General features: G+C 43.6%; 1 protein-coding gene across 1 annotated transcript in view; it reads right to left on the bottom strand.

Annotated features, from left to right (window-relative positions):
- LOC126278156 (uncharacterized) overlaps positions 1-27,606 on the bottom strand; it is a 157,630-nt gene that overhangs the window by 22,803 nt on the left and 107,221 nt on the right. The window contains exon 5 of the mRNA XM_049978057.1: positions 20,526-21,202. Coding sequence (XP_049834014.1) covers positions 20,526-21,202 — 677 coding nt within the window. The remainder of the gene's footprint in view (positions 1-20,525; positions 21,203-27,606) is intronic.

Here is a 27,606-nt window from a genome sequence, read left to right on the forward strand (position 1 = left end):
AATAATGGAGTGGGTTGAAAACTGCTTCACAGCCAGCACCTTAACCCTTAATCTTACAAACACTCATATTTCACAATTCAGGAAAAAAATAGTTACAAGTACCAAAAGTATAAAACAATGGGTATACATGAAACTCTGTGTGTAAAGTTCCTGGATATCCAGGTGGATGATAAGCTGACATGGCATGGGCATGTGAATAAGTTAACTAAAAAGCTCAGATCTGTTTGTTCTGCACTCAAACTGTATGATTAAATGATGATGGTGTCCTCTTGGGTAAAATATTTTGGAGGTAAAATAGTCCCCCATTTGGATCTGCAGGCAGGGACTACTCAACAGGACATTGTTATCAGGAGATAGAAAACTTGCGTTCTACAGATAGGAGTGTGGAATGTCAGATCCCTTAATCGGCCAGGTAGGTTAGAAAAAACAAAAAGGGAAATGGATAGGCTAAACTTAGATATAGTGGGAATTAGTGGAGTTCTGTGGCAAGAGGAACAAGACTTTCAGTCAGGGGAATACAGGGTTATAAATACAAAATCGAATAGGGGTAATGCAGGAGTAGGTTTAATAATGAATAAAAAAATTGGAGTGCGGGTAAGCTACTATAAGCAGCATAGTGAATTCATTATTGTGGCCAAGATAGACATGAAGTCCACGCCTACTACAGTAGTACAAGTTTATATGCCAACTAGCTCTGCATATGATGAAGAAATTGATGAAATGTATGATGAGATAGAAGAAATTATTCAGGTAGTTAAGAGAGATGAAAATTTAATAGTCATGGGTGACTGGAATTCAACAGTAGGAAAAGGAAGAGAAGGGAAGGTAGCAGGAGAATATGGATTAGGGCTAAGAAATGATAGAGGAAGCCGCCTGGTAGAATTTTGCACAGAGCATAACTTAATCGTAGCTAACACTTGGTTCAAGAACCATGAAAGAAGGTTGTGTACATGGAAGAACCCTGGAGTTACTAGAAGGTTTTAGATAGATTATATAATGGTAAGACAGAGATTTAGGAACCAGGTTTTAAATTGTAAGACATTTCCAGGAGCAGATGTGGACTCTGACCTAAATCTATTGGTTAGGAGCTGTAGATTAAAACTGAAAAAACTGCAAAAAAGGTGGAAATTTAAGGAGATGGGACCTGGATAAACTGAAAGAACCAGAGGTTGTTCAGAGATTCAGGGAGAGCATAAGGGAACAATCGACAGGAATGGGGGAAAGAAATACAGTAGAAGAAGAATGGGTAGCTTTGAGGGACAAAATAGTGAAGGCAGCAGAGGATCAAGTAAGTAAAAAGACAAGGGCTAGTAGAATTCCTTGGCTAACAGAAGAGATACAGAATTAATTGATGAAAGGAGAAAATACAAAAATGCAGAAAATGAAGCAGGTAAACAGGAATACAAACGTCTCAAAAATGAGATCGACAGGAAGTGCAAAATGGCTAAGCAGGGATGGCTAGAGGACAAATATAAGGATGTAGAGGCTTATCTCACTAGGGGTAAGATAGATACTGCCTACAGGAAAATTAAAGAGACCTTTGGAGAAAAGAGAAACACTTGCATGAATATGAAGAACTTAGACGGAAACCCAATTTTCAGCAAAGAAGGGAAACTAGAAAGGTGGAAGAAGTATGTAGAGGATCTATACAGGGGCAATGTTCTTGAGGACAATATTATGGAAATGATACTGCATGAAGAGTTTGACAGAGCACTGAAAGACCTAAGTCGAAACAAGGCCCTGGGAGTAGACAACATTCCATTAGAACAACTCACAGCCTTGGGAGACCCAGTCCTGACAAAACTCTATTGTCTGGTGAGCAAGATGTATGAGACAGGTGAAATTCCCTCAGACTTCAAGAAGAATATAATAATTAAAATCCCAAAGAAAGCAGGTGCTGACAGATGTCAAAATTACCAAACTATCAGTTTAATAAGTCACAGCTGCAAAATACTAACGCGAATTCTTTACAGTCAAATGGAAAAACTGGTAGAAGTTGACCTCGGGGAAGATCAGTTTGGATTCCGTAGAAATGTTGGAACACGTGAGGCAATACTGACCCTACGACTGATCTTAGAAGCTAGATTAAGCAAAGGCAAACCTATTTTTCTAGCATTTGTAGACTTAGAGAAAGCTTTTGGTGACGTTGACTGGAATACTCTCTTTCAAATTCTGAATGTGGCAGGGATAAAATACAGGTATCGAAACGCTATTTACAATTTGTTACAGAAAGCAGATGGCAGTTATAAGAGTCGAGGGACATAAAGGGAAGCAGCAGTTGGGAAGGGAGTGAGACAGGGTTGTAACCTCACCCAAATACTATTCAATCTGTATATTAAGCAAGCAGCAATGGCAAGGAAAGTGTTTCTGAAGAAGAGAAATTTGTTAACATCGAGTATCGATTTAAGTGTCAGGAAGTCGTTTCTGAAAGTATTTGTTTGGAGTGTAGCCATGTATGGAAGTGAAATATGGACAATAAATAGTTTAGACAAGAAGAGAATAGAAGCTTTCAGTTGAATGCCTGATTACTGGAAATAATGAAGGAGCAATATGGAATCACTAACCTCAGAAGAATGATTGTTTATCATAAGAAAGTTTTATGAGAATAACTGCAGTAATGTCACTGTTCAATGGGCATGTCTGTTAAAGTTTGGAAAGAAAAAGACACCGACTGAAGTGCTTACCACACAGTAAGTTACACCACTCAAAAGTCACTGTGATTTTGAAGCCATCAGATGGTCCATGTTCTGCTCCACAACTCACACTGATTTTCATTGTTGACATGTTGATAGCCAGACTTGAATCTACTGGGAATACTTGGGATGCAAGAAGCAAGGCATCGGGACAAAAGTCCAGTCACTACCAATGACAACAGGGAGCAAGTCTGTATGTTTTTTTAGGGTCAGCTGACCACATAGCCTCAACAGGCATCCCAACAATTAAGCACACCCAAAATAACATTACAAAGGCTCACAAAAGTGGTGGGGCATGTCCCAACAAAATCCAAATTTGCCAGCCACTCAAGAAGAGGAACACCATGTGATGGAGAAATTGCACAAACCACATGATTGTGGAACTTGAAAATGGTGCCATCGGTATACACAAAATATGGTTCAGTGATGAGCCCTATTTTCAGATGAATGGTTACATGAACAAACGAAATTGGTGCCACTAGTGTACAGAAACTCCTCATTACAGTGTCCAGTATTCATTATGGTATTGTCACAGGAGTGAAGTATCAGGACTTGCTGGAGCAGCACTTTGGCCCAGAGGCAGGCTGTCTCAACATGACTTGCCAGTACTGGTGCATGCAGGATAGAGCTCAACACCATAGAATTGCTAACATCTTCACATGCTTTGAAGTAATGTTTGGTGAACATATGATTGCACTGGATGCATAGAAATTCATGAGCCACAGGAAAGAATGGCCCCCATGTAGTCCAGACCTCAATCCTTGTGTCTTCCTCATACAGGAATCCCCCAGGTCACCAGGTCACTGGAGGACCCAAAATCTGTCATCAGAACCGAGATTGATGCACTTGAATCCATTACACTCCAGTGTGTTATGACAGAGTTTTGAAACTGACTGTATACCACTCTAGCTGGAGGTGAAAAACATTTTGAACATCTTGTGCAGCAAATGTTATTCATAGCTGTATTCAGTAAAATAGGGTTCGTGTTCTTGCATGCTGTCTTTTTTCCACAATTAACACTTACTTTCTATCAAGGTTTTTGTGCCAATCTGTACTTCATGAGGATTAAGATGTAGTAAGATGGAATGGTCCCACTTGCTGTGAGTCTATCACTTAAATATTTTTTTTTTATTTTCCTTTCTGTTTTTTATTACACATAAAATTCACATACGGTATCATAAGTACTTAAAATTGCTAAATTCTTATTGACACAATAATACACTCAACTTTATTATTTGTGGCATAATTTACAGTCTGATGATATCAACAGTGTAAGTAATCCTTGCAGAAACAATTTATTTAAAGAATAGAAATGAAGTATGGCACTTTAGTGGGTGTCACAAAGAATAAACTGAAATGAGTTTTTTCACCCCTATTCTTGATGGTCTATGTGTATTTATGGGTTGTGATTTTAATTTTAATGTTGTTAATGATGCTATTTTCAATCATGGTACTGGTTGGTTTACTGTTATTCTCGTAAGAGCTGATAGTAGTGCTCCTGCTGCTTTTGCTTTGGTGAGTTATGTTCTCTTAACATGAACCACATGCATGTCAAAATTAGACCTCACTGAAAACTGTTTTTTGGTTGATATAGCTTTTAAGATAACCCTCAGTTTCCTCTTTTTGATAAAAATGTCACTTTTTCAAAAAACTCCATGATTTAAAATTCATTATGATACAGCATTATGGCACTGAAGAATTTTTGAATCTTAGAAGGTAGTCTTGTCAAAACTCTACTGTCACAGCTTTTCAGCCCAAATTTCCTTTCCAAAAATGTATTTGTTGGCAGAAATAACATTTTAGTATGTTAATTACTGAAACAATGAAATATCACTATCCATAAAATTCTTGACAGGCTTTGTAAATCCTCATACATACTAAAGCTTCAGTGCCATGAAATAGTATATATCATTTTGCTACATTTTTGTTATATAGCTTATACTTTATCAAGGTATCTTCACTACCCAATTGTATTACACTTATTCTTTTATGTTAATATTAAAAATGTGGCAGTCCTCTATGTTCTCATTTTATAATATCTGTTCTGGCATCTTTATATAGGTTACATGTACAAAATTGTAGTAAGTCAGTTACTAGCCATCAATGAGTGCACATGCTTTGTTGAGTGTTCATCAGTATTATCAAGTCAGTCAGCATATACACTGATAGTTGGTGGGAACTGCTGCTGTGTTAAGTTTTGTTTGAGCTCATAGTTACTTTCAAATTAATTTTTCAGTTTTATGTAACTGGGACTCCTCCATTTTCCTCAATGTGAAATTGTTAAATGTGAATTTTTCTCACACACAAGATAAACAAAACAGTGCTGCACAGATTGTGCAGTAAGCAATTTTTAAGAATTATGTCAAATTTCATGACGTTAATTTTACAGTAATCAAGAAAAGGTACACTATCGGTATATGTCATAAAATCACTCAATGGCAAATTTCATTTATAGTTTGTATTTCAATTTTTAGTGCCATCCATATCTGTAGTCTTCATTATCTACCTTGTCTTCATCGAGTATTCTTTTCCCCTGCCTCCTCTGCCCAGCAAACTTTTGAAAATTTTCTTCACTTCATCAGCCTTTCTGAGTATCTTTACCATGAATGCACCTGGGTGGAAGCCTAATCTCTGCAGACACTTAATACTTCCTGCATTTCCACTTTTAAACACTAGACAGTCATCACACACAGCTATCTTCACAACATTTGACGGTAAAAAATACTATTTTTGGACAACACATCCATGTAATGTGATTGCTGCTCTCATTCATGTCTCATATTTTTCCATTTATACATTTTTTCAGCAGTTAAGTATTGATTACATATCTGAAAGCTAGCTTTATAACATATAAAACAGCAAATGGCAAACCATGCTACTGGCTGTGCAGCTTTCCACTGACTTTCTACTGACATCTGTGTAAAGTTTACTGAAAAATATCACCCACACCACTCGCTGCATTGATTTCACATTATGTACATTGTCCCTGATGGCTTTTCTATATTCTGTTTGTAATGTATGATTTTCAATGCCTATCAATCTGTTAGCAGTTCTCAGTGGCTTCCCTTATTTTAATTTACGTGCTTTAAATCCTTTCACAGCCTTTTAGATACATCTACAGGTCATTTCTATTGTGTATCCAAAAAACCAGCATGAAAATGTTATGATATAAAAAGTGTGGATCACAACACAGATAAAGGAGGTGTAGCATGTGCAGACAGCCAAAGAAAATTTATTAAAGGATATTTCTAGGCAGATTTCTGTTACGAAACTTTGAGACATCATTCTTAAAGTATCACTCTAATAAATTAAGCAGTTTAAAAAATATCTAATCTTTTTGCTATTTTCTGCCCTTAAAGGCTGGAGCAACCTAAGTCTCTGTTGCAACCACGTGAAACCCTCAGTTGCTCCAGCGACACAGGCATCGAAACTGACGGTAGCAAATAAAAAATAGAAACTTTGAACTAAGATTACAAATTTTTCTTTACAAAGAAGTATTCAGGCATAATGCTCTAGATTAATTCATACAACACCTCAATGTAACAGTTTGTGGGGATATGAAATGAGATAGTGACTCTGACTCAGTTTTAGGTGTCACACTTGGCAGACTTCAGTTCACTGGTAAGCTACAGGAAAAATGCACTCTCCAAGGAAGATTCCATACTAAATACTTGTGTGACCATCCCTAGAATATTTCCCAGGTGTATGGGGCTTGCAACAGAGAGGATTAGCAGGGTGTGCTGAATATACACAAGGAAGAACAGCATGGGATGGTAACATGAAAGGCATTCATCCACCCCTTAAAGTAACCATACAGAATCCGTTCTTAACAATGCTGATGATGTGCCAATGCGAGACAAAGGCACAAGAAGAAGAAGAAGAAGAAGAAGAAGAAGAAGAAGAAGAAGTAGAAATCTTAATAGCATGGATTCCGAAAACTCGCACTCTTCTCGTATGACAGACTGAAATCTTTGGATCATAGCAGACAGGTAGATGTAGTATTTCTTGATTTCAGAAAAGCATTTGAAGTAGTTCTATGGGTATTATCAAAAGTACGATCGCATGGGGTACCAACTGAAATTTGTGATTGGATTGAGGATTTTTTGGTACAAGGGATAAAGCAATTTACCTTGGATGAAGAAACATCAACAATAACTTCAGGTGTGCCCCAGGGAAGTTTGTTGAGTCCCTTGCTGCACATGTTTTATATTAATGACCTTTTAGATAACACTGGTAGTAAGACTTTTTGCAGATGATGCAGTTGTCTATTATCAAGTACTGTCTGAAATAAGCTGGATAAATATTCAGCCAGATCTTGATAATGTATTTGAGTGGCACAAAGATTGGGAACTTGCTTTGAATATTCAGAAATGTAAAATTTTACAGTTCATAAAACAAAGAAAGGTAGTAAACTGGACTATAGTATCAAGGAGGCACTGCTGAAATAGATCAACTCACACGAATACCTAAGTGTAGCATTTCGTTATTGGTAGAATAGTGGGGAAATGTAATCAGTCTATGAAGGTGATGGCTTAAAAATCATAATTGCAACCCATCCTAGAATACTGCTCAAGTGTGGGGAACCCATACGAAATAGGACTAACAGGGACTGTTGAATGTAGACAGAGATGGGCAAGTTGTTTGATCCATGGGACAGTGACGCAGAGATACTAAAGAAACAGAACTGGCAGGCTCTTGAGGAAAGATGCAAGCTATCCAGAGGAAGTTTACTAACCAAGTTTCAGGAGCCAGCTTTAGTTGAGGCTTTAGAAATATAATGCAGGTATCATTCTCGTAGTGATAGTGGAGATAAGATCATATTAATAACAGCACAATGGAGGCATTTAAACAATCTTTCTTGGCGCACTTAATGGAACGAAAGACCTTAATAACTGGTAAAGCGGTACATACTCTCTGCTACGCACTTGACAGTGGTTTGCAGATTACACAGGGTGTTACAAAAAGGTACGGCCAAACTTTCAGGAAACGTTCCTCACACACAAATAAAGAAAAGTTGTTATGTGGACATGTGTCCGGAAACGCTTAATTTCCATGTTAGAGCTCTTTTTAGTTTCGTCAGTATGTACTGTACTTCCTCGATTCAAGGCCAGTTGGCCCAATTGAAGGAAGGTAATATTGACTTTGGTGCTTGTGTTGACATGCGACATTTCTGTGAACGTTTGGGCAGGCATTGTTGGTGATGTCTTGATTGGGCCCCATGTTCTCCCACCTACGCTCAATGGAGCACGTTATCATGATTTCATAAGGGATACTGTACCTGTGCTGCTAGAACATGTGCCTCTACAAGTACGACACATTCGGTGACCGATGGATTGGTAGAGGCGACCAATTCCATGACCTCCATGCTCTCCTGACCTCAACTCTCTTGACTTTCATTTATGGGGGCATTTGAAAGCTCTTGTCTACGCAACCCCAGTACCAAATGTACAGACTCTTCGTGCTCGTACTGCGGACAGCTGTGATACAATACGCCATTCTCCAGGGCTGCATCAGCGCATCAGGGATTCCATGCGACAGAGGGTGGATGCATGTATACACGTTAACGCAGGACATTTTGAACATTTCCTGTAACAACGTGTTTGAAGTCACGTTAGCACGTTTTGTTGCTGTGTGTTTCCATTCCATAATTAATGTGATTTGAAGAGAAGTAATAAAATGAGCTCTAACACGGAAAGTAGGCGTTTCCTGACACGTGTCCACATAACATATTTTCTTTCTTTGTGAGTGAGGAATGTTTCCTGGTTGTTTGGCCGTACCTTTTTGTAATACCCTGTAGAGGTAGATGTAGGTATGGTGCAATGGAAAGTGCTCTCTGCTATGCGCTTCACTGTGGTTTGCAGAGTATATACAGTGATCTACACATGTCTGAAATCACATTTTTCATTTATCTTTAATCGAAAAACACTGAATCCAGAGAAAGTCTGCTAACCAAGTTTCAGGAGCCAGCTTTAGTTGATGGCTCTAGAAATATACTGTGGCCCGCTAGGTATCACTACCGTATTGATAGTGGGGATAAGATTATATTAATAACAACACGGTGGAGGTATTTAAACAATGCACTTTCTAGGTGTTTTCAACAATTTTTGTAATTTTGCGACGCATTGCACAGTGTTCACGTTAGCTTACGGCCACACCAGCGTGCTTCTCACGAGCGTTTACGCCGGAATTCAAGTAACACGTGGGGCAGTCTCAGTGTTGGCACACGGGCGCTTTTCTCACGCAGCGGGAAGCCCAAGAAAATCCCATCAGTAGTGGGAAGGTGCGAGTTGTGACAACATATACTCTGGGCATTTACTGTTAGTATCAACCATGAGCGGAATTTCGTTAAAAAAGATTGCCGCACTTGCGTTGTGTACTGCGATAGTTGTCCAATGGCGTCGGTTATTCTACACTCCTGGAAATTGAAATAAGAACACCGTGAATTCATTGTCCCAGGAGGGGAAACTTTATTGACACATTCCTGGGGTCAGATACATCACATGATCACACTGACAGAACCACAGGCACATAGACACAGGCAACAGACCATGCACAATGTCGGCACTAGTACAGTGTATATCCACCTTTCGCAGCAATGCAGGCTGCTATTCTCCCATGGAGACGATCGTAGAGATGCTGAATGTAGTCCTGTGGAACGGCTTGCCATGCCATTTCCACCTGGCGCCTCAGTTGGACCAGCGTTCGTGCTGGACGTGCAGACCGCGTGAGACGACGCTTCATCCAGGCCCAAACATGCTCAATGGGGGACAGATCCGGAGATCTTCCTGGCCAGGGTAGTTGACTTACACCTTCTAGAGCACGTTGGGTGGCACGGGATACATGCGGACGTGCATTGTCCTGTTGGAACAGCAAGTTCCCTTGCCGGTCTAGGAATGGTAGAACGATGGGTTCGATGACGGTTTGGATGTACCGTGCACTATTCAGTGTCCCCTCGACGATCACCAGAGGCGTACGGCCAGTGTAGGAGATCGCTCCCCACACCATGATGCCGGGTGTTGGCCCTGTGTGCCTCGGTCGTATGCAGTCCTGTTTGTGGCGCTCACCTGCACGGCGCCAAACACGCATACGACCATCATTGGCACCAAGGCAGAAGCGACTCTCATCGCTGAAGACGACACGTCTCCATTCGTCCCTCCATTCACGCCTGTCGCGACACCACTGGAGGCGGGCTGCACGATGTTGGGGCGTGAGCGGAAGACGGCCTAACGGTGTGCGGGACCGTAGCCCAGCTTCATGGAGACGGTTGAGAATGGTCCTCGCCGATACCCCAGGAGCAACAGTGTCCCTAATTTGCTGGGAAGTGGCGGTGCGGTCCCCTACGGCACTGCGTAGGATCCTACGGTCTTGGCGTGCATCCGTGCGTCGCTGCGATCCGGTCCCAGGTCGACGGGCACGTGCACCTTCCGCCGACCACTGGCGACAACATCGATGTACTGTGGAGACCTCACGCCCCACGTGTTGAGCAATTCGGCGGTACGTCCACCCGGCCTCCCGCATGCCCACTATACGCCCTCGCTCAAAGTCCGTCAACTCCACATACGGTTCACGTCCACGCTGTCGCGGCATGCTACCAGTGTTAAAGACTGCGATGGAGCTCCGTATGCCACGGCAAACTGGCTGACACTGACGGCGACGGTGCACAAATGCTACGCAGCTAGCGCCATTGGACGGCCAACACCGCGGTTCCTGGTGTGTCCGCTGTGCCGTGCGTGTGATCATTGCTTGTACAGCCCTCTTGCAGTGTCCCGAGCAAGTATGGTAGGTCTGACACACCGGTGTCAATGTGTTCTTTTTTTCCATTTCCAGGAGTGTATAAAAACAAGTGCAATTTTTAATTAATGATCGACCTTTATGTAGAGAGGTTCACCGCCAACTCCATGTGAATATCAATAATTAATTAAAATTTGCGCGTGTTTTTACACATTACAGCAAAGACAACACGATAATGCAGCACCTCAAGCACGGGAAACACTACGAATTATTGGCATAGAAGACAGAACACGCACTTGAAAATGGGGAGAAGTTCCCGGAATGCGTCGTGTAAAATACAATAAAAAGGAAAGCTGCAGGCTTTCACCAGCCATGTCTAATGTATCAAATCAAATTTTACAGGTGTCTACGGACTGGTAATTCCATGAGTTCTCTACACTTGCGTTTCTCCTCAACCGATCTACAACTGCTGTTATTATTAAAAACACATGCATGTTCAAATGGCAGACCACCGACAACAGGAGCGTGGAAGAATATCAGCGACCAGTATGAGAAAATAGCAAACTTCCTTCACTGTGTGAGACTCACAAGAATCGTCAAACCATGAAGATGAGGTAACAAATATTATAATTAGAAAATGAAATTTTCTATTTTGCTAATAACCATAGCAAACAGCAATTATTGTTTCAGATGCATAGACGTTTGGTCATCAAGGAGACTTCATAATTTTGGCGACAGCATGATAAATTTTGACGATCACTGATAAGTGTAATGGAAAGTATTCCTGCAAATGGAACGAAAGCAACTAACACCAGCATAACTATCAGAGATCACTTTGCTGATAACTTCGGTTCCTTTCAAGGATCTGCACCATGGTAAGATCGTTACGTTAACTTCCTCAAATGAGAACTAGTTCTTTTAGTCTAAAAATTGGCTTCTTGATATTTTATTCATGAATATATTTCAGTGTACACTGTTTATTAATATTAATGAAATGTTTGATGTCAGTGCTCAACAATGTCATCCATTCCAACCCACTTTTCTCCCTTAACGGCCGCTGTAGCTGCTCTCCACGATTTTCTATCGCTGTTTTTGTACTCTTCGCCCCGTGTGTTGTACACCCGTGGGTGTTTCTGCATTTCCATAATCGTTACGTCGCTCTCCAGGCGCTCCATTCTGACACTTTGAAAGATACAACAAGACGGCTACAGTGACAGTAATGCCTGTCTGAAAAATGAATAGCAAACTACCGAGTCCCCAGTGCCTCTATCTAGCTGTTCATAAGTTAACACCTGCTCACAGACTGTTCAACAAAGCTATATCGACATTTCCGCAGCGGGCCTGTCAAATCAGTGGCGACACATTGCACAGACACGTCTGCATTCACTCCGTCTTCAGGCCACGAGTGGCCTACCGGGACAATCCGACCGCCTTGTCATCCTCAAATGGTTCAAATGGCTCTGAGCACTATGGGACTTAACTTCTGAGGTCATCAGTCCCCTAGAACTTAGAACTACTTAAACCTAACTAACCTAAGGACATCAAACACATCCATGCCCGAGGCGGGATTCGAACCTGCGACTGTAGCGGTCGCGTGGTTCTAGAGTGAAGCGCCTAGAACCGCTCGGCCACTCCAGCCGCCTGTCATACTCAGTGGAGGATGCGGAAAGGACGGGCGTGGGGTCAGCACACTGCTCTCCCAGTCGTTGTGATAGTATTGTTGACTGAAGACATTACTAATCGGTCGAGTAGCTCCTCAGTTGGCATCACGAGGCTGAGTGCACCCCGAAAAACTGCAACAGCGTATGGCGGCCTGGGTGGTCACCCATCCGAGTGCCGACCACGCCCGACAGCGTTTAACTTCTGTGATCTCACCGGAATCGGTGTATCCACTGCGGCAAGGCCGTCGCCCGCAGACGCGTCTGAAGAGTGTTAATTATTCACTAAATGCTTTACACTATACGAAATACATTGATCAGCCAAAACATTACGACCACCAGCTTAAACGCAAGTTTGTCCGTTTTTTGAATGGAACACGTCACTGACTTAGCTTATCAGTGATCTGATAGTTTGTAAGTAGGTTTGTGGAGGTATGTGAAATCGGATGTCTTCGCACATGTCATGTAATTCGCGTAAATAACGGGCCGTTCGTCTGCGTAAGCGGTGATGGCGCCGGATAGCGACCCAGATGTGCTCCATAGGATTTACATTTGGTGAATTTGGTAGCCGAGCCATAAACGTGAGCTCACTATAATGTTCCTCAAATCTCTGCAGTACGGTTCTGGCTCCGATGTACCGACAATTATACTGCTGAAAGACTACATCGCAGTCGCGGAAGACATCAAGCATGAAAGGATACAGGTGGTTCGGAGCTGTCAGCGTGTCTTCAATTACTACCACAAGTCCCATGCAAGCGCAGGAGAATGTCTCCAAAACTGTAAGCCTAAGTCCGTTACACGCTGCACGTTTCGGGCCACCATTCGCCTCGATGACGGCTTTTGTGGAGACGATCATCGACCTAGGGTAGCAAATATGTGATTTACCCGAAGAGTCGACGTGTTTCCATTGATCGACAGTCGAATTTAGATATTGCCGTGCCCACTGCAATCGTAATTTACAATGTCAATGCGTCAATATGTAAACAAGTACGGGTGGTCTGCAGAAGAGCTCCCTGTGCAATAATGTACGATGAACGAACGGTGTGCTTCGGAACACTTGTGCGTGCACCATCATCGTGCTCTTTTGGCAGAGATGCCACAGGTCACCATCTATCCTACTTTGCAGAGCAGACAAACCTCCGAACCCCATGTTCTGTGTAGAGTCGTGGACGTGTATTTGGCGCCTAGTGGTAGTTTCACTGCCCATCTACCTTTTTCCGTAGATGCTCAAGACAGTAGCACGTGAACATTCGACAAGCTTTGCCGCTTTCGAGGTATTTATTTACAGACTCTGCGTAATAATAATTTGCCCTTTGTAAGTCAATTTATCAGTGGATTTTCCCCATTTGCAGCCCATATCTTGGCTACGGCGATCCCCCGCCCCTCTCTACTCCGTTTACGTACTTTTGTTATCGCATCACGCATCCGAAATGCCACCAGGCAGCATTGAACGTCGCGGTGGGCAGTGGTCATAATGTTTTGGCTTATCAGTGTACAGTAACTACTAACGAATGCAAATAACCCAAGAAATGCACACAAACAGAATTTAGGTAGATCACCGGAAGCTGCACTGCGCTGCTGTGTATGTAACAGATTGGTACATGTCGTTCTTCCTTGAAGATCACTCCCCCAAGCGGATCATAAAAACGCAGTACGTTCCTCACACATGTGGCCAGCCCCAGAGTGAAAAACGAGCAGATCGAATGCACCCCCGCCTGTTCGCACGGCGTCAACACTGAAGTCTGCGAGCGTGCAGCTTGCGAAAAGGCGTCATATGGCCAGGACCATTCAGTAGTGGCTTATACACTCAGATGACGAAAGTCATGAGGTAGCGATATGCACATAAACAGATAGCAGTAGTACTGCATACAGAAGCCACGAAATGACAATACATGATTACGTCCGCACGACGCGAATTAATGAACTTTGAGCGCGGAATGGTAGTTGTAGCTAGATGCATGGGATATTCCATTTCGAAATTGGTTAGGGAATTTAGTATTTCGAGATCCAGAACGTGAAGGGTGTGCCGAGAACACCACGTTTCAACCATTATCTTTCACCGCGGACAACGCCGTAGCCGAAGACCTTCAATTTAACGACCGAGAGCAGCGGCATATGCATAGAGTTGTCACTGCTAGCAGACAAGCAGCAGTGGGTGAAATAACGGCAAAAATCAATGTGGGACATACGGCGAATGTATATATGAGGACAGTGCGTCAAAAGTTGGTGTTAATGGGCTACGGCATAAAATGGCTAGTGGGAGGACAGGAAATAGCGCCAGAGTAGGGAGCTGTGACACTACATCTAGTCTGGGGGCATCGCTGGAAGACATTTTAGGTAGTGACCCTATTAGGGTCACTGCAAATTTTGGCGATATACATCTGAGTAAATTGGCTTACCACGCCTATTTTCATTCTCTGCTTTCGTATGGCATCATCTACTGGGGTAACTCATCATTGAGTAAAAGAGTGTTAATTGCACAAAAGCGTGTAATCAGAATAATGGCTGGAGCTCATCCAAGATCATCCTGCAGACTCTTATTTAAAGAGCTAGAGATCTTCACTGTAGCCTCACAATATATATATATATATTCACTTATGAAATTTGTTATTAACAATCCGAATGAATTCAAAAGTATATGGCTACAACACGAGGAGAAAGGATGATCTTCATTGCTGAAGGTTAAATCTAACTTTGGCTCAGAAGGGGGTAAATTATGCTGCCACAAAAGTCTTTGTTCACTTACCTAATAGCACCAAAAGTCTGGCAGATAGCGATAGAGCATTTAAAAGGAAATTGAAAGTTCTTAATGGCAACTGCTTCTACTCATTAGATGAATGTTTGGATATACACTCCTGGAAATGGAAAAAAGAACACATTGACACCGGTGTGTCAGACTCACCATACTTGCTCCGGACACTGCGAGAGGGCTGTACAAGCAATGATCACACGCACGGCACAGCGGACACACCAGGAACCGCGGTGTTGGCCGTCGAATGGCGCTAGCTGCGTAGCATTTGTGCACCGCCGCCGTCAGTGTCAGCCAGTTTGCCGTGGCATACGGAGCTCCATCGCAGTCTTTAACACTGGTAGCATGCCGCGACAGCGTGGACGTGAACCGTATGTGCAGTTGACGCACTTTGAGCGAGGGCGAATAGTGGGCATGCGGGAGGCCAGGTGGACGTACGCCGAATTGCTCAACACGTGGGGCGTGAGGTCTCCACAGTACATCGATGTTGTCGCCAGTGGTCGGCGGAAGGTGCACGTGCCCGTCGACCTGGGACCGAACCGCAGCGACGCACGGATGCACGCCAAGACCATAGGATCCTACGCAGTGCCGTGGGGGACCGCACCGCCACTTCCCAGCAAATTAGGGACACTGTTGCTCCTGGGGTATCGGCGAGGACCATTCGCAACCGTCTCCATGAAGCTGGGCTACGATCCCGCACACCGTTAGGCCGTCATCCGCTCACGCCCCAACATCGTGCAGCCCGCCTCCAGTGGTGTCGCGACAGGCGTGAATGGAGGGACGAATGGAGACGTGTCGTCTTCAGCGATGAGAGTCGCTTCTGCCTTGGTGCCAATGATGGTCGTATGCGTGTTTGGCGCCGTGCAGGTGAGCGCCACAATCAGGACTGCATACGACTGAGGCACACAGGGCCAACACCCGGCATCATGGTGTGGGGAGCGATCTCCTATACTGGCCGTACACCTCTGGTGATCGTCGAGGGGACACTGAATAGTGCACGGTACATCCAAACCGTCATCGAACCCATCGTTCTACCATTCCTAGACCGGCTGTTCCAACAGGACAATGCACGTCCGCATGTATCCCGTGCCACCCAACGTGCTCTAGAAGGTGTAAGTCAACTACCCTGGCCAGCAAGATCTCCGGATCTGTCCCCCATTGAGCATGTTTGGGACTGGATGAAGCGTCGTCTCACGCGGTCTGCACGTCCAGCACGAACGCTGGTCCAACTGAGGCGCCAGGTGGAAATGGCATGGCAAGCCGTTCCACAGGACTACATCCAGCATCTCTACGATCGTCTCCATGGGAGAATATCAGCCTGCATTGCTGCGAAAGGTGGATATACACTGTACTAGTGCCGTCATTGTGCATGCTCTGTTGCCTGTGTCTATGTGCCTGTGGTTCTGTCAGTGTGATCATGTGATGTATCTGACCCCAGGAATGTGTCAATAAAGTTTCCCCTTCCTGGGACAATGAATTCACGGTGTTCTTATTTCAATTTCCAGGAGTGTAGTAAGTGTGTAATTTCCTCAACCCCCACAAAAAATATTAAGTGTCATGTAATATTTTGTGTAATGTAATATCTCGTATAGACACTTTTTATTAACCTGACACGTTCCACATCATTACGAAATGTCGTATTCATGATCTATGGAACAAGTATTAATCTAATCTAATCCTAATGTAATCAGACTACCGACTCGAGTGCCTTAGCACGATACGCCTTCAATGCTTCTCTTGGTCTCGTGACATAACCGGTTGGACCTAAGACAAATGAAGAGCCTTGGCTTGGTCAGGTGAGTCTAGATTTCAGTTGGTAAGAGCTGGTGGTAGAGTTGGTGTGTGGTGCAAACCCCATGAAGCCATGGACCGAAGTTGTCAACAAGATACTGTGCAACCTGGTGCAACCTGGTAACGGTGTGGACTCTCTCTATATGGCATGGACTGGGTCCTCTGGCGCAAGTAAACCGATCATTGACTGGAAACGGTCATGTTCGGCTGCTTGGACCACTGCTGGACTCCGTGTTCTAAAAAAATGACTGACTTTTTATGGATGTCAATGCGCTATGTCACTGGACCACAATCGTTCACAAATGATTTGAAGAACATTCTGGACAACTCGTGCGAATGATCTGGCCACCCAGATTGCCCAACATGAATCCCATCCAGCATTTATTTTACATAATCCAGAGGTCAGTTTATGTGCAAAATCCTGCACAGACAACACTTTCGCAATTGTCGACGGCTATAGAGGCAGCATGGCTCAGTATTTCTGCAGGGGACCTCCAGCGAATAGCTGAATCCGTGCCACGTCGGGTTGCTGCACTACGCCGGGGAAAATGAGATGTGACACGGTATTAGGACGTAGCCCTTAACTTTCGTCACTACGGTGTAATGTTGACGTGAATTCCCGCTCAAACGCACGTGAAAAACAAGCCAGTGTGCCTGGAGCGTCAAAGAGGTGTTCGCTATTTGAAATCGGTAGCCCGTTTCTTAACTGCTGAAAGTGAATTAGCAGACTCTTTACAAACTGTGTGGAGGTAATATTTACCTTTTATCCAACGTTTGTAATTGTATGACGTCAAAGATAAAGATCCGTATTACATGTTACACAGACATATTGGCTGACAAAAAAAAAAAAAAAAAAAAAAAAGTGACGCACTCAGAAGACATGGTCGATTTCCATCCAACTTAGTATAGTAGTTCTCTGTGACAGGTAACGCTCCCACCTCAGTACACTTGTGTTGTTCGTTCTAAGTGTAGTTACTAAGCGTTGCAGGGGATTGAAGGGACTTCAGCTGTTGGGTGACCACTGTGAGGAAGACGGAAATGCATAATACCGGTATGAGACAGCGTTATCAGTTGGGGGTCTCATTGAGGGTCTCTTTTTGGCCGACTGGTCGAATAGTACGCTATCCAGATTTGTGGGGCATTCGGAGATGGCAGTGGCTCTATGTTGGACTGGATTGGAACGTAAGAGCAGGTAAATTGATCGTGAAGCTTCCGGTCGACCACGTCTCGCCATCACATGGTCTGATTGCGGTACTGTGCACTAAGCGTTCATAGTGCCTTCACATCTGCGTCTGCCATCCGAGAACGACTTCCTGCGACATTATGTATGATCAGCACAATTGGTCGAAAATCCGCAGCTGCCATATTATCGAATTACCGTGCATTGCTTAGGCTGCCGTTAACACATCACAAACGGCAGCATTTGGAATGGGTCCGTGACCAGGAAGTGTGAACTGCTAATGCATGGGATCGCACTGTATTCACCGATAATTTGCAATTCTGCACTGTCCTTCATTATCATCGTCAACGGGTATGGTGGCAACCTGGAGAGAGGTCGCGTCGCTCTGTTGTGTTGGAAAAGTATAGTGGTGCCACTCGTGGAATCATAGTGTGGAGAGCCATCGGGTATGACTTCAGATCGAGGCTGGCAGTGACTAAGGCAACTGCCACACAACGCCACGTCATAGACGTCCTGTGTCCTGGGTCCATCGGGTATGACTTCAGATTGAGGCTGGCAGTGACTAAGGCAAATGGTGTGGAGAGCCATCGGGTATGACTTCAGATCGAGGCTGGCAGTGACTAGGGCAACTGCCGGCACAACGCCACGTCATAGACGTCCTGTGTCCTGGGTGTTATCTCTCATGGGGTAGTATAATGCTCGTCTACACATGGCACGTGTCTCTGTGAACTATCTGCGTGTTACTGAGATACTCCAATGGCCAATAGGATTCCCAGATCTACTCCCTATAGAACACGTATGGGGCCAACTGAAACACCATGAAATTCTCAGTGCCAGAAAATCTGGGGCATCAAGGAGCAGTTGCAACAGCTGCACGCCAGATTGCCTCAGGAAAGGAGACAATGGCTTTATTACACAATTTCCAACCGAATCTGTCCATCATGGTTAAATGGGGGCGCAACACCATACTGATAAGTGGTCTCTCACGGGCAAAGTCTTTGTAAATTTAACGCGATTTTCTAATCATTGAAATAACATGACATATCCTCTCAGCGCATGAAGATTCATTTTGTTCCCCGACCTCCACCTCCTTTCTGTGTGCAACACTTTTTCTGTCATATCTGAATAAACTGAAACCTTCAGGCACGGATTACTGAATAATTAATAAATATTTACTTATTTCAGTAATCCGTGACTGAAGGTATTAGTTTATTCAGATATGTTTTCAGCAGTCCATTTTGTGAACTTCCAAACTTGCGTTAGTAAATGAACCTGCAGTTATATAGGGTACTCAGTTTTGTAATTTCTTTATTTTCCATCTCAATTCCCCTGACAGCTTAGGTTAAAGGTGATTGATTTCGAAGTTTCCCGTTAATTATCGACCCATTTCGTTAGCGTATGTCGGCGTTATTCCACAGAGCAGGCACTTACCGATGAATTTAATGAAGACACAGGTCTTATTCAGAGGTAACTTCTTCTACACCTTCTACACGCAGAGTAAAGATTTGTCGAATTCCGACACTGCGGCGGTAATAGGTAACTTAGTGTGAAATAGGCCCTAATTTTGAGGCACAGAATTTTCGAAGACGAACATTTATTTATAGCTTAAAATGTACGAATATTATTGTTAACGGTTCGATAATGAACGGGATATTTTGAAACTAGTCACCATCAACCCTGATTATCAATGCATCTGAGACGGAAAAAAATAAAGGAGTAATAAAATCAATTTTTGATTAATGTTTCTTTATGTCATGGCATTTTGCGTTTTCAGTTGCTTTTGGTTTTATATTGGTTTCAGCAATGTGGTGTATTTTTTGCAATTCCTGCCTGCAAAAGGTTTGTACCATGTGATGTAGTCCCTTACGTAACTAAATCTTGTTAGCGAAGGTTTTGTAGATCTCGGTACATGCCGCATATGGTAGGCTGTGTCAGGAACTAGGTTGGCGCCAGAAAGCAATATAGTCTGCTGCTTTCTTTGATGCTTTTGCCATCTCGTTCTTTTTCTCTATGTGGAAACTACCGAGTGACAAGTCTACAAGGCTTCCCCCTTTTTAAAAATTCACGAATATTGAATGAATTCCTGTTCCACCATAAATCGTCCAAAACTGAATATTTTGATTGTACGCTATTGAAAAAAAATGGTTCAAATTGCTCTGAGCACTATGGGACTTAACATCTGAGGTCATCAGTCCCCTAGAACTTAGAACTACTTAAACCTAACTAATCTAAGGACATCACACACATCCATGTCCGAGACAGGATTCGAACCTGCGACCGTAGCGATCGCTCGGTTCCAGACTGAAGCGCCTAGAACAGCACGGCCACACCGGCCGGCACGCTATTGCAGTTCGTCTCTAACAGCGAATACATACAAGACGACTCGCCTTTCCAGAAACTGTATAAGCAAACCTGTCAGAAAATATAAGCTCACGAGGGCAGAAACGTAATAATTGTCATAATTTTCTAGGCTATTAACTGACTCTTTACCATGAAAATCCATTTGACCTCGGCTCTGTAACTCGACAAATTTTAATAACTGTAGGTTATCAACCAGAGCAAGTTGACATTTGGCTTTCATTTCGCGGAACATATACAAACATAACAAAAATAAAATTTAATTTAGGTCTGTATCAACACCGCATCAGTCCAATACGAGATTTTTTTTCTTACTCTCATATGGCACATCACTGTACAATAAATGTATTCAGATGTTTACATACCTTTGAATATATAACGCCATTGAAGGGCCTGTTGAACTCAATGTTGATGGTCATCTCCTCCTTTGAACACACTACATCAATGGAATGTATGTGTGGAGGATGGGCCTCATCTTCAGTTGATCCAGTTGGGATTTCCGTGGATCCTGTACCTGTGTCTCCAATCACGTCAGCGCCGCCTGTTGGACTAACAGTGGGCACTTCGGCACCGTCAGTTGGAATAACGGTAGGCATCTCATCACCACCTGTGGGACCAACGCCAGGTCCTGTCTCGCCTTCAGCAGTGGGAACGACTTCCCCTCCACCTGTGACCTCCCCACCACCAGTACCAGGACCACTGGGCACCAAATTTTCTTCCGGTGCTGGTGTCGTCGTCGTCGTCGTCGTCGTCGTCGTCGTCGTCGTTACAGGAGGTATGTATGGCGGAAACGCCTCCGTTGATGGAGGCAGATAAACGCCCGATGGTTGACTCGTCTGTGGTCCCTCATTGAATGGGGGCTGAGGAGCGGGTAACTGAGGATACTGACCGTTGTTCTGTCCACCAAACGGGTAGAATGGTCTAGACGGTGGTGGTGTGGCCGTTGGGTTTGGCTGGAATGGTCGAGGCCGCTCTGAGCCAGGGACTGGAACTGGTAGATATGTACGTGCTGGTTCTGACTGAGACAAGGTGGAGTCTTGAACTGCAACAAGCAACAGGTTTATCAGTCAGTAAACACAGGTAATAAGTGGAACTTGATGTGTAACACACTTATTCTCACCAAATGTACTGGATAGACCAAAAGTAAAATAAAAACTGAACGATCAATAACTCAAAAGTTATCGTGAGTGGCGTGATGCAGCTTTCACAGAAATTCATTGAAATACGTGTCAATTCTTTCTCAATAATGAAAGAATGTCTTACCAAATTAGTGGCATTTTTGAATGACAAGTTCCAGGGCTAATAGGGACTCCCTGTTAAAAGTACTGTAAGATCTACATCTACATCTACTTCCTTACTCCGCAAGCCACCTGACGGTGTGTGGCGGAGGGTACTTTGAGTACCTCTATCGGTTCTTCCCTCTATTCCAGTCTCGTATTGTTCGTGGAAAGAAAGATTGTTGGTATGCCTCTGTGTAGACTTGTAAGTAGGCTGTTTAGGTTTTTTTATTGGTAACGCCGCCGCCACATAGCGCTCTGTATGAAAATCACTGGCTGTGCCGTGTGCACTCTGTGGCTGGTTTGCATTGTTGTTTGCCATTGTAGTGTTGGGCAGCGCGTAGCGTTTTGCAGTTCGAGGTGAGCCGCCAGCAGTGGTGGACGTGGGGAGAGTGATGGCGGAGTTTTGAAATTTGTAAGACTGGATGTCATGAACTGCTATATATATATATTTACTATTAAGGTAAATACATTGTTTGTTCTGTATTAAAATCTTTCATTTGCTAACTGTGCCTATCAGTAGTTAGTACCTTCAGTAGTTTGAATCTTTTATTTAGCTGGCAGTAGTGGCGATCGCTGTATTGCAGTAGCTTGAGTAACGAAGATTTTTGTGAGGTAAGTGATTTGTGAAACGTATAGGTTAATGTTAGTCAGGGCCATTCTTTCGTAGGGATTTTAGGAAGTCAGATTGCGTTGCGCTAAAAATATTGTGTGTCAGTTTAAGCACAGTCTTGTATAATTTTTCTTAGGGGACGTTTCAGACTCTAATCTCTCTGATTTTATCCTCATGGTCTCTTCGCCAGATATACGTAGGAAGGAGCAATATACTACTGCTTCACTCCTCGGTGAAGGTATGTTCTCGAAACTTCAACAAAAGCCCGTACCGAGCTACTGAGCGTCTCTCCTGCAGAGTCTTCCACTGGAGTTTATCATCTCCGTAACGCTTTCGCGATTACTAAAGGATCCTGTAACGAAGCACGCTGCTTTGCATTGGATCTTCTCTATCTCTTCTATCAACCCTATCTAGTACGGTTCCCACACTGGTGAGCAATATTCAAGCAGTGGGCGAACAAGTGTACTGTAACCTACTTCCTTTGTTTTCGGATTGCATTTCGTTAGGATTCTTCCAATGAATCTCATTCTAGCATCCGCTTTACCGACGATCAACTTTATATGATCACTCCATTTTAAATCACTCCTAATACCTACTCCCAGATAATTCACGGAATTAACTGCTTCCAGTTGCTGACCTGCTATATTGTAGCTAAATGACAAAGGATATTTCTTTCGAAGCACTTCATTCACTTACACAAATGTAACCAATTGTGGTACTGAACTGTAGAACACCATTTTACAGGCTGCTGTTCAAAATGTAAGTTCCCTTATGATAAAATTTTCGCTGTTAAAAATACCGTGTTCCTTCAGCTAATTTCATCATTTTGAATCTGATATTTTAACTAGCCCTGATGATTCACTTTTTCCCTACACTCTTTCTTTCTGTGTTTCTTGGTGTTATTCCGTGTCCTCCAACACTCGGCATGTTAGTCTGTAGACGTATGATAGATAATCCCCGGTCCTTCATTGCAATTGCGTCCACCCTTTATAATGTGAACCCTCATACAAGTTAACGTCCTGATCTTTTCCATCAAGCAAGTGATTTGGACTGATTACTTAGAAAAGAGATACTTTTTTTTTTCTTTAACTGCAGAAAATCTAGATTCTGGAATCAAAGAAGGCGTTCAGTTCAAATATTTGAGAGTGCTAAAACGGCATTAATTTATACAGAAAAACAGGTCAAAGAAAAAAAAAGCAATAAAACAGAAAGATTCTGACTTTTTATTTAGCAAAGTAGCGAAAACGGCGAAGCATAAATATGAAGTTCTATAGTTGAATTTACTGCCACGTAAGGTGCTTTGGCTCAGACTCTGAAAATGGATTTCTGGAGAAGAAGATATGGTGGTTCTGGGTTGGACGAACTGTGGAGCATCTGCATCTACATGATTACTCTGCAATTCACATTTAAGTTCTTGGCAGAGGGTTCATCGAACCACAATCATACTATCTCCCTACCATTCCACCCCGAAGAGCGCGCGGGAAAAACGAACACCTAAACCTTTCTGTTCGAGCTCTGATTTCTCTTATTTTATTTTGATGGTCATTCCTACCTATGTACGTTGGGCTCAACAAAATATTTTCGCATTCGGAAGAGAAAGTTGGTGACTGAAATTTCGTAAATAGATCTCGCAGCGACGAAAAACGTCTTTGCTTTAATAACTTCCATCCCAACACGCGTATCGTATCAGCCACACTCTCTCCCCTATTACGTGATAATACAAAACGAGCTGCCCTTTTCTGCACCCTTTCGATGTCCTCCGTCAATCCCACCTGGTAAGGATCCCACACCGCGCAGCAATATTCTAACACAGGACGAACGAGTGTAGTGGTAATACAAAACGAGCTGACCTTTTCTGCACCCTTTCGATGTCCTCCGTCAATCCCACCTGGTAAGGATCCCACACCGCGCAGCAATATTCTAACAGAGGACGAACGAGTGTAGTGTAAGCTGTCTCTTTAGTGGACTTGTGAAGGAACTTCGGAAAACTGTGTTCAATAACTCCGCTTTAGCGGCACAGTCGTCGGTAACAGTACCATCGGCACTGCGCAGCGAAGGTATTGACTGCGTCTTGCCGCTTGTGTACTTTACATACAAACAGAATTTCTTCGGATTTTCTACCATATTTTGAGACAATGTTTCGTTGTGGAACCTATTAGAGGCATCTCGCATTGAAGTCCGTGCGAAATTTCGCGCGTCTGTAAATTTTAGCCAATCTTCGGGATTTCGCGTTCTTCTGAACTTCGCATGCTTTTTCCGTTGCCTCTGCAACAGTGTTCGTACCTGTTTTGTGTACCATGGGGGATCAGTTCCATCTCTTACGAATTTATGAGGTATGAATCTCTCAATTTCTGTTGCTATTATAACTTTGAATTTGAGCCACATCTCGTCTACATTTGCATATTCAGTTCGGAAGGAATGGAGATGGTCTCTTAGGAAGGCTTCTAGTGACACTTTATCCGCTTTTTTAAATCAAATTATTTTGCGTTTGTTTCTGGTGGATTTGGAAGAAACGGTATTGAGCCTAGCTACAACGACCTTGTGATCACTAATCCCTGTATCAGTCATGATGCTCTCTGTTATCTCTGGATTGTTTGTGGCTAAGTGGAGCAGTATAGTAAAGGAATATTTGGAAATCGAAAAACAGATATTTGGCACAGCATTTTCTGTGATTTGTGTTTCTAGGAGATGCCAAAGAAAGCCAAGGGAGGTGTGGAAACGGATTCATGTAAGTAAACGCAAATGAGGACGCTTATGTCCAGAAGATGTCATTTTCAATTTCGTCATGCTGAGCGCGAGTTAACAGCAGCCAGGCTACCGTTCTTCATATCTTGTTCTGAGACAGTTAAACTACGTAAAAAAAATTCTTATTAATTTAGAAAGTAATGATGTGTGTAACAAGATATTGGTTATTTTTATGGTATTGTTTTAACAGTGATGAAATATGACAATATACTTATGTACGAAACGTAAGGAAAAAAGTAACTTCCGCATGAAGTTTTACTTCCAAGTAACAACGCTCGGTGAAATTTGGACCATAAATACGAGAGTCGTTCAATAAGTAATGCAACACATTTCTTTCTCGCCCAATTTCGGTTGAAAAAATGCGGAATTTTTTGTGGGACATCGTGGAATATTCCCGTTTCAGTCTACATAGTTCCATGAAGTTCCCGTAGGTGGCAGCACTATACGTATCCTTTAAAAAAGCTTCTGTAACCGGAGTTTCTTCAGCCGGAAAGACGGAGCATCGGTGATACTCATAGGCGCTTGCAGATTTTCTACAGAGACTTGTCAGTGAACAAAAGCACTGTGAGTAGCTGACCGAGGCGTCTTCTCATCATCCCAACAACGTCGCGCAAGTCCGTCAGATCTAACGCGTGCCGGCCGGCCGCACACAGCTGTCGCTCCTGCAATGTTGGAACGTGCGGACACTCTCAGTGAAGGGCGAAAGATGAAGAATAAAGAATGCGCTCTGCTGGATGCTGTACATGGATGATGGAGAGGTTATTAATGCAGCAAGACGTGGGTTCCGGAGCTGACCAGTAGAGTGGTAATACTCAGGCGTAGTACAGGCCCTCACAGTACGGTGACGTAAGGCTGTCGCATTGAACGGAAATCGTGTTGAAGAATAGGGTTTTGTAGCCAAAAGAGTGGGAAATAATATGTTGTATTGGAATCTTGAACAAAACCAATCTTTCAGAAAAAAAAATGGGTTGCATTACTTATTGAACACCCTTTGTAAAAAGAACTGGTACAGTGTAGTACAGGAGGTACCTAAAAGAAATATGCAATAAGATGAACAGAAACGACACTTTTATTCAGATACAATAATTACACTGAAATCATCATGGTTTATGATATCCCCTGGCCCTCATAAAACGCAGGATATTGTTCTTAATAGAGTGTATGATCACTAGGGATGGCAACGTGCTTCCACATTATTTGTAAGGCGCTCTTACGGTGTGGCGTTCCATCCCGCCACCGGCCACTGGTCGCTGGTGCATGTGAATATGCTGCAATACGTCTCCATAATGCATCCCGCACTTGATGGGTAGGATTTAAGTCGGGGAAACGGGCAGACCAGTCCATATGTCGAGTACCCTCACGTTCCAAGAGTTCCCCTTCTACGTGGTCACGCATTATCATCATTAAAAATGGAGTCAGGCCAGAATACACACCTGAAAAGACGTACGGTTTACTACGACGGATCAGATTTCCATTTTTAAAGATTTGGAGATCACTGTGCCCAAGCAACATTATACCTCCCCACCTGGACAACCAAAACGATCATATTCGACAACGTTCCTGAATTCATTATGTGTTTTCACCTCTCCAGATGTTCGCCTCCGGTAGCTGAGTGGCTAGCGCGACAGAATGGCAATCCCAAGGACCAGGGTTCGATTTATGGCTGGGTCGGAGATTTTCTCCGCTCAGGGACTGGGTGTTGTCTTGTCCTAATTATCATCATCTCCTCCCCATCGGTGCGCAAGTCACCGAAGTGGCGTCAAATCGAAAGACTTGTAACCGGGGGAGACTTGCACCCGGCGAAATGTCTACTAGACGGGAGGCCCTAGACACATGACAAAGACCTCTCCACATGTCTCGTTGGTCAACTACCTACACTCTTGGGACCATAGCAACCGGTGTCGGCGATGTGTGAGTGTCAACGGCACACTACGTACTGGCCGTCGGCCAAAGAGGTCACCCCACGCAGTCCAGTTGCCATTGTGGAGAGTGAGATTGCATGCCTTGCGGTCCTGTTAAATTTGGTTGTAATTGCACGCGCTGTTTGATACGGGTGTCTTTTTGCCTGTTGCCCAATGTAGCGATCACCTGCTGTAGTTAACTTCTCTCCTGGGGTTCGGAACGCTCCCCATGCTCCATGAGGAATATCAGACACCTGGGCTACACCCGTCATACTTCGTTCCTCTTCCAGCTTCTCCTGTGGAATTATCCAACTATTGTCTCCCGGCCACGCTGTAGTGAAGAAACCACCACAGTGCGCCGTAACTACTCGCTGACGCTGTCCTTTCCTATTCCTTCAACTACCTCATCTTGCGGGACCAGCTCGATTTGGCGCTACAGTTAGGCTGACCTCTCGCAGTATGAAGTACAACTTTCTACGCGTGACTGGAAGACGCCGCACTTTCATTCATTTCCACCAAGTACCGTACCGTACTTGATCTATTTCGTTCATATGTTTGTAGGCCGTGTACTTCGTACCGAGCGAAGTGAAGCAGTGGTTACCACTGCAATTGTATTTCGGACGACGATGGTGAAAATTCCAGTGAGGTTATCCAGATTTAGGTTTCTCGCTATTTCTCTAAATCGTTTAAGGTAAATGCCGGGATAGTTCCTCTGAAAAGGACATCGCCGATGTCTTCCTCCATCCTTTTCTCAATCCGAACTCTCCAATGACATTATCGTTGACGGCCCGTTGAGCTGTCTTTTTAAGTTTCCGTGCCTCAGTCGGTAGAAACGAAACCCGTATAGTCAGTCTGCCTATCCGACATTCAAAACCCTTTTTCTCAGGAACTGATGGACGTATCAAGTTGA

Source organism: Schistocerca gregaria, chromosome 6 (assembly GCF_023897955.1).
Source record: "Schistocerca gregaria isolate iqSchGreg1 chromosome 6, iqSchGreg1.2, whole genome shotgun sequence".
NCBI lineage: Eukaryota > Metazoa > Arthropoda > Insecta > Orthoptera > Acrididae > Schistocerca > Schistocerca gregaria.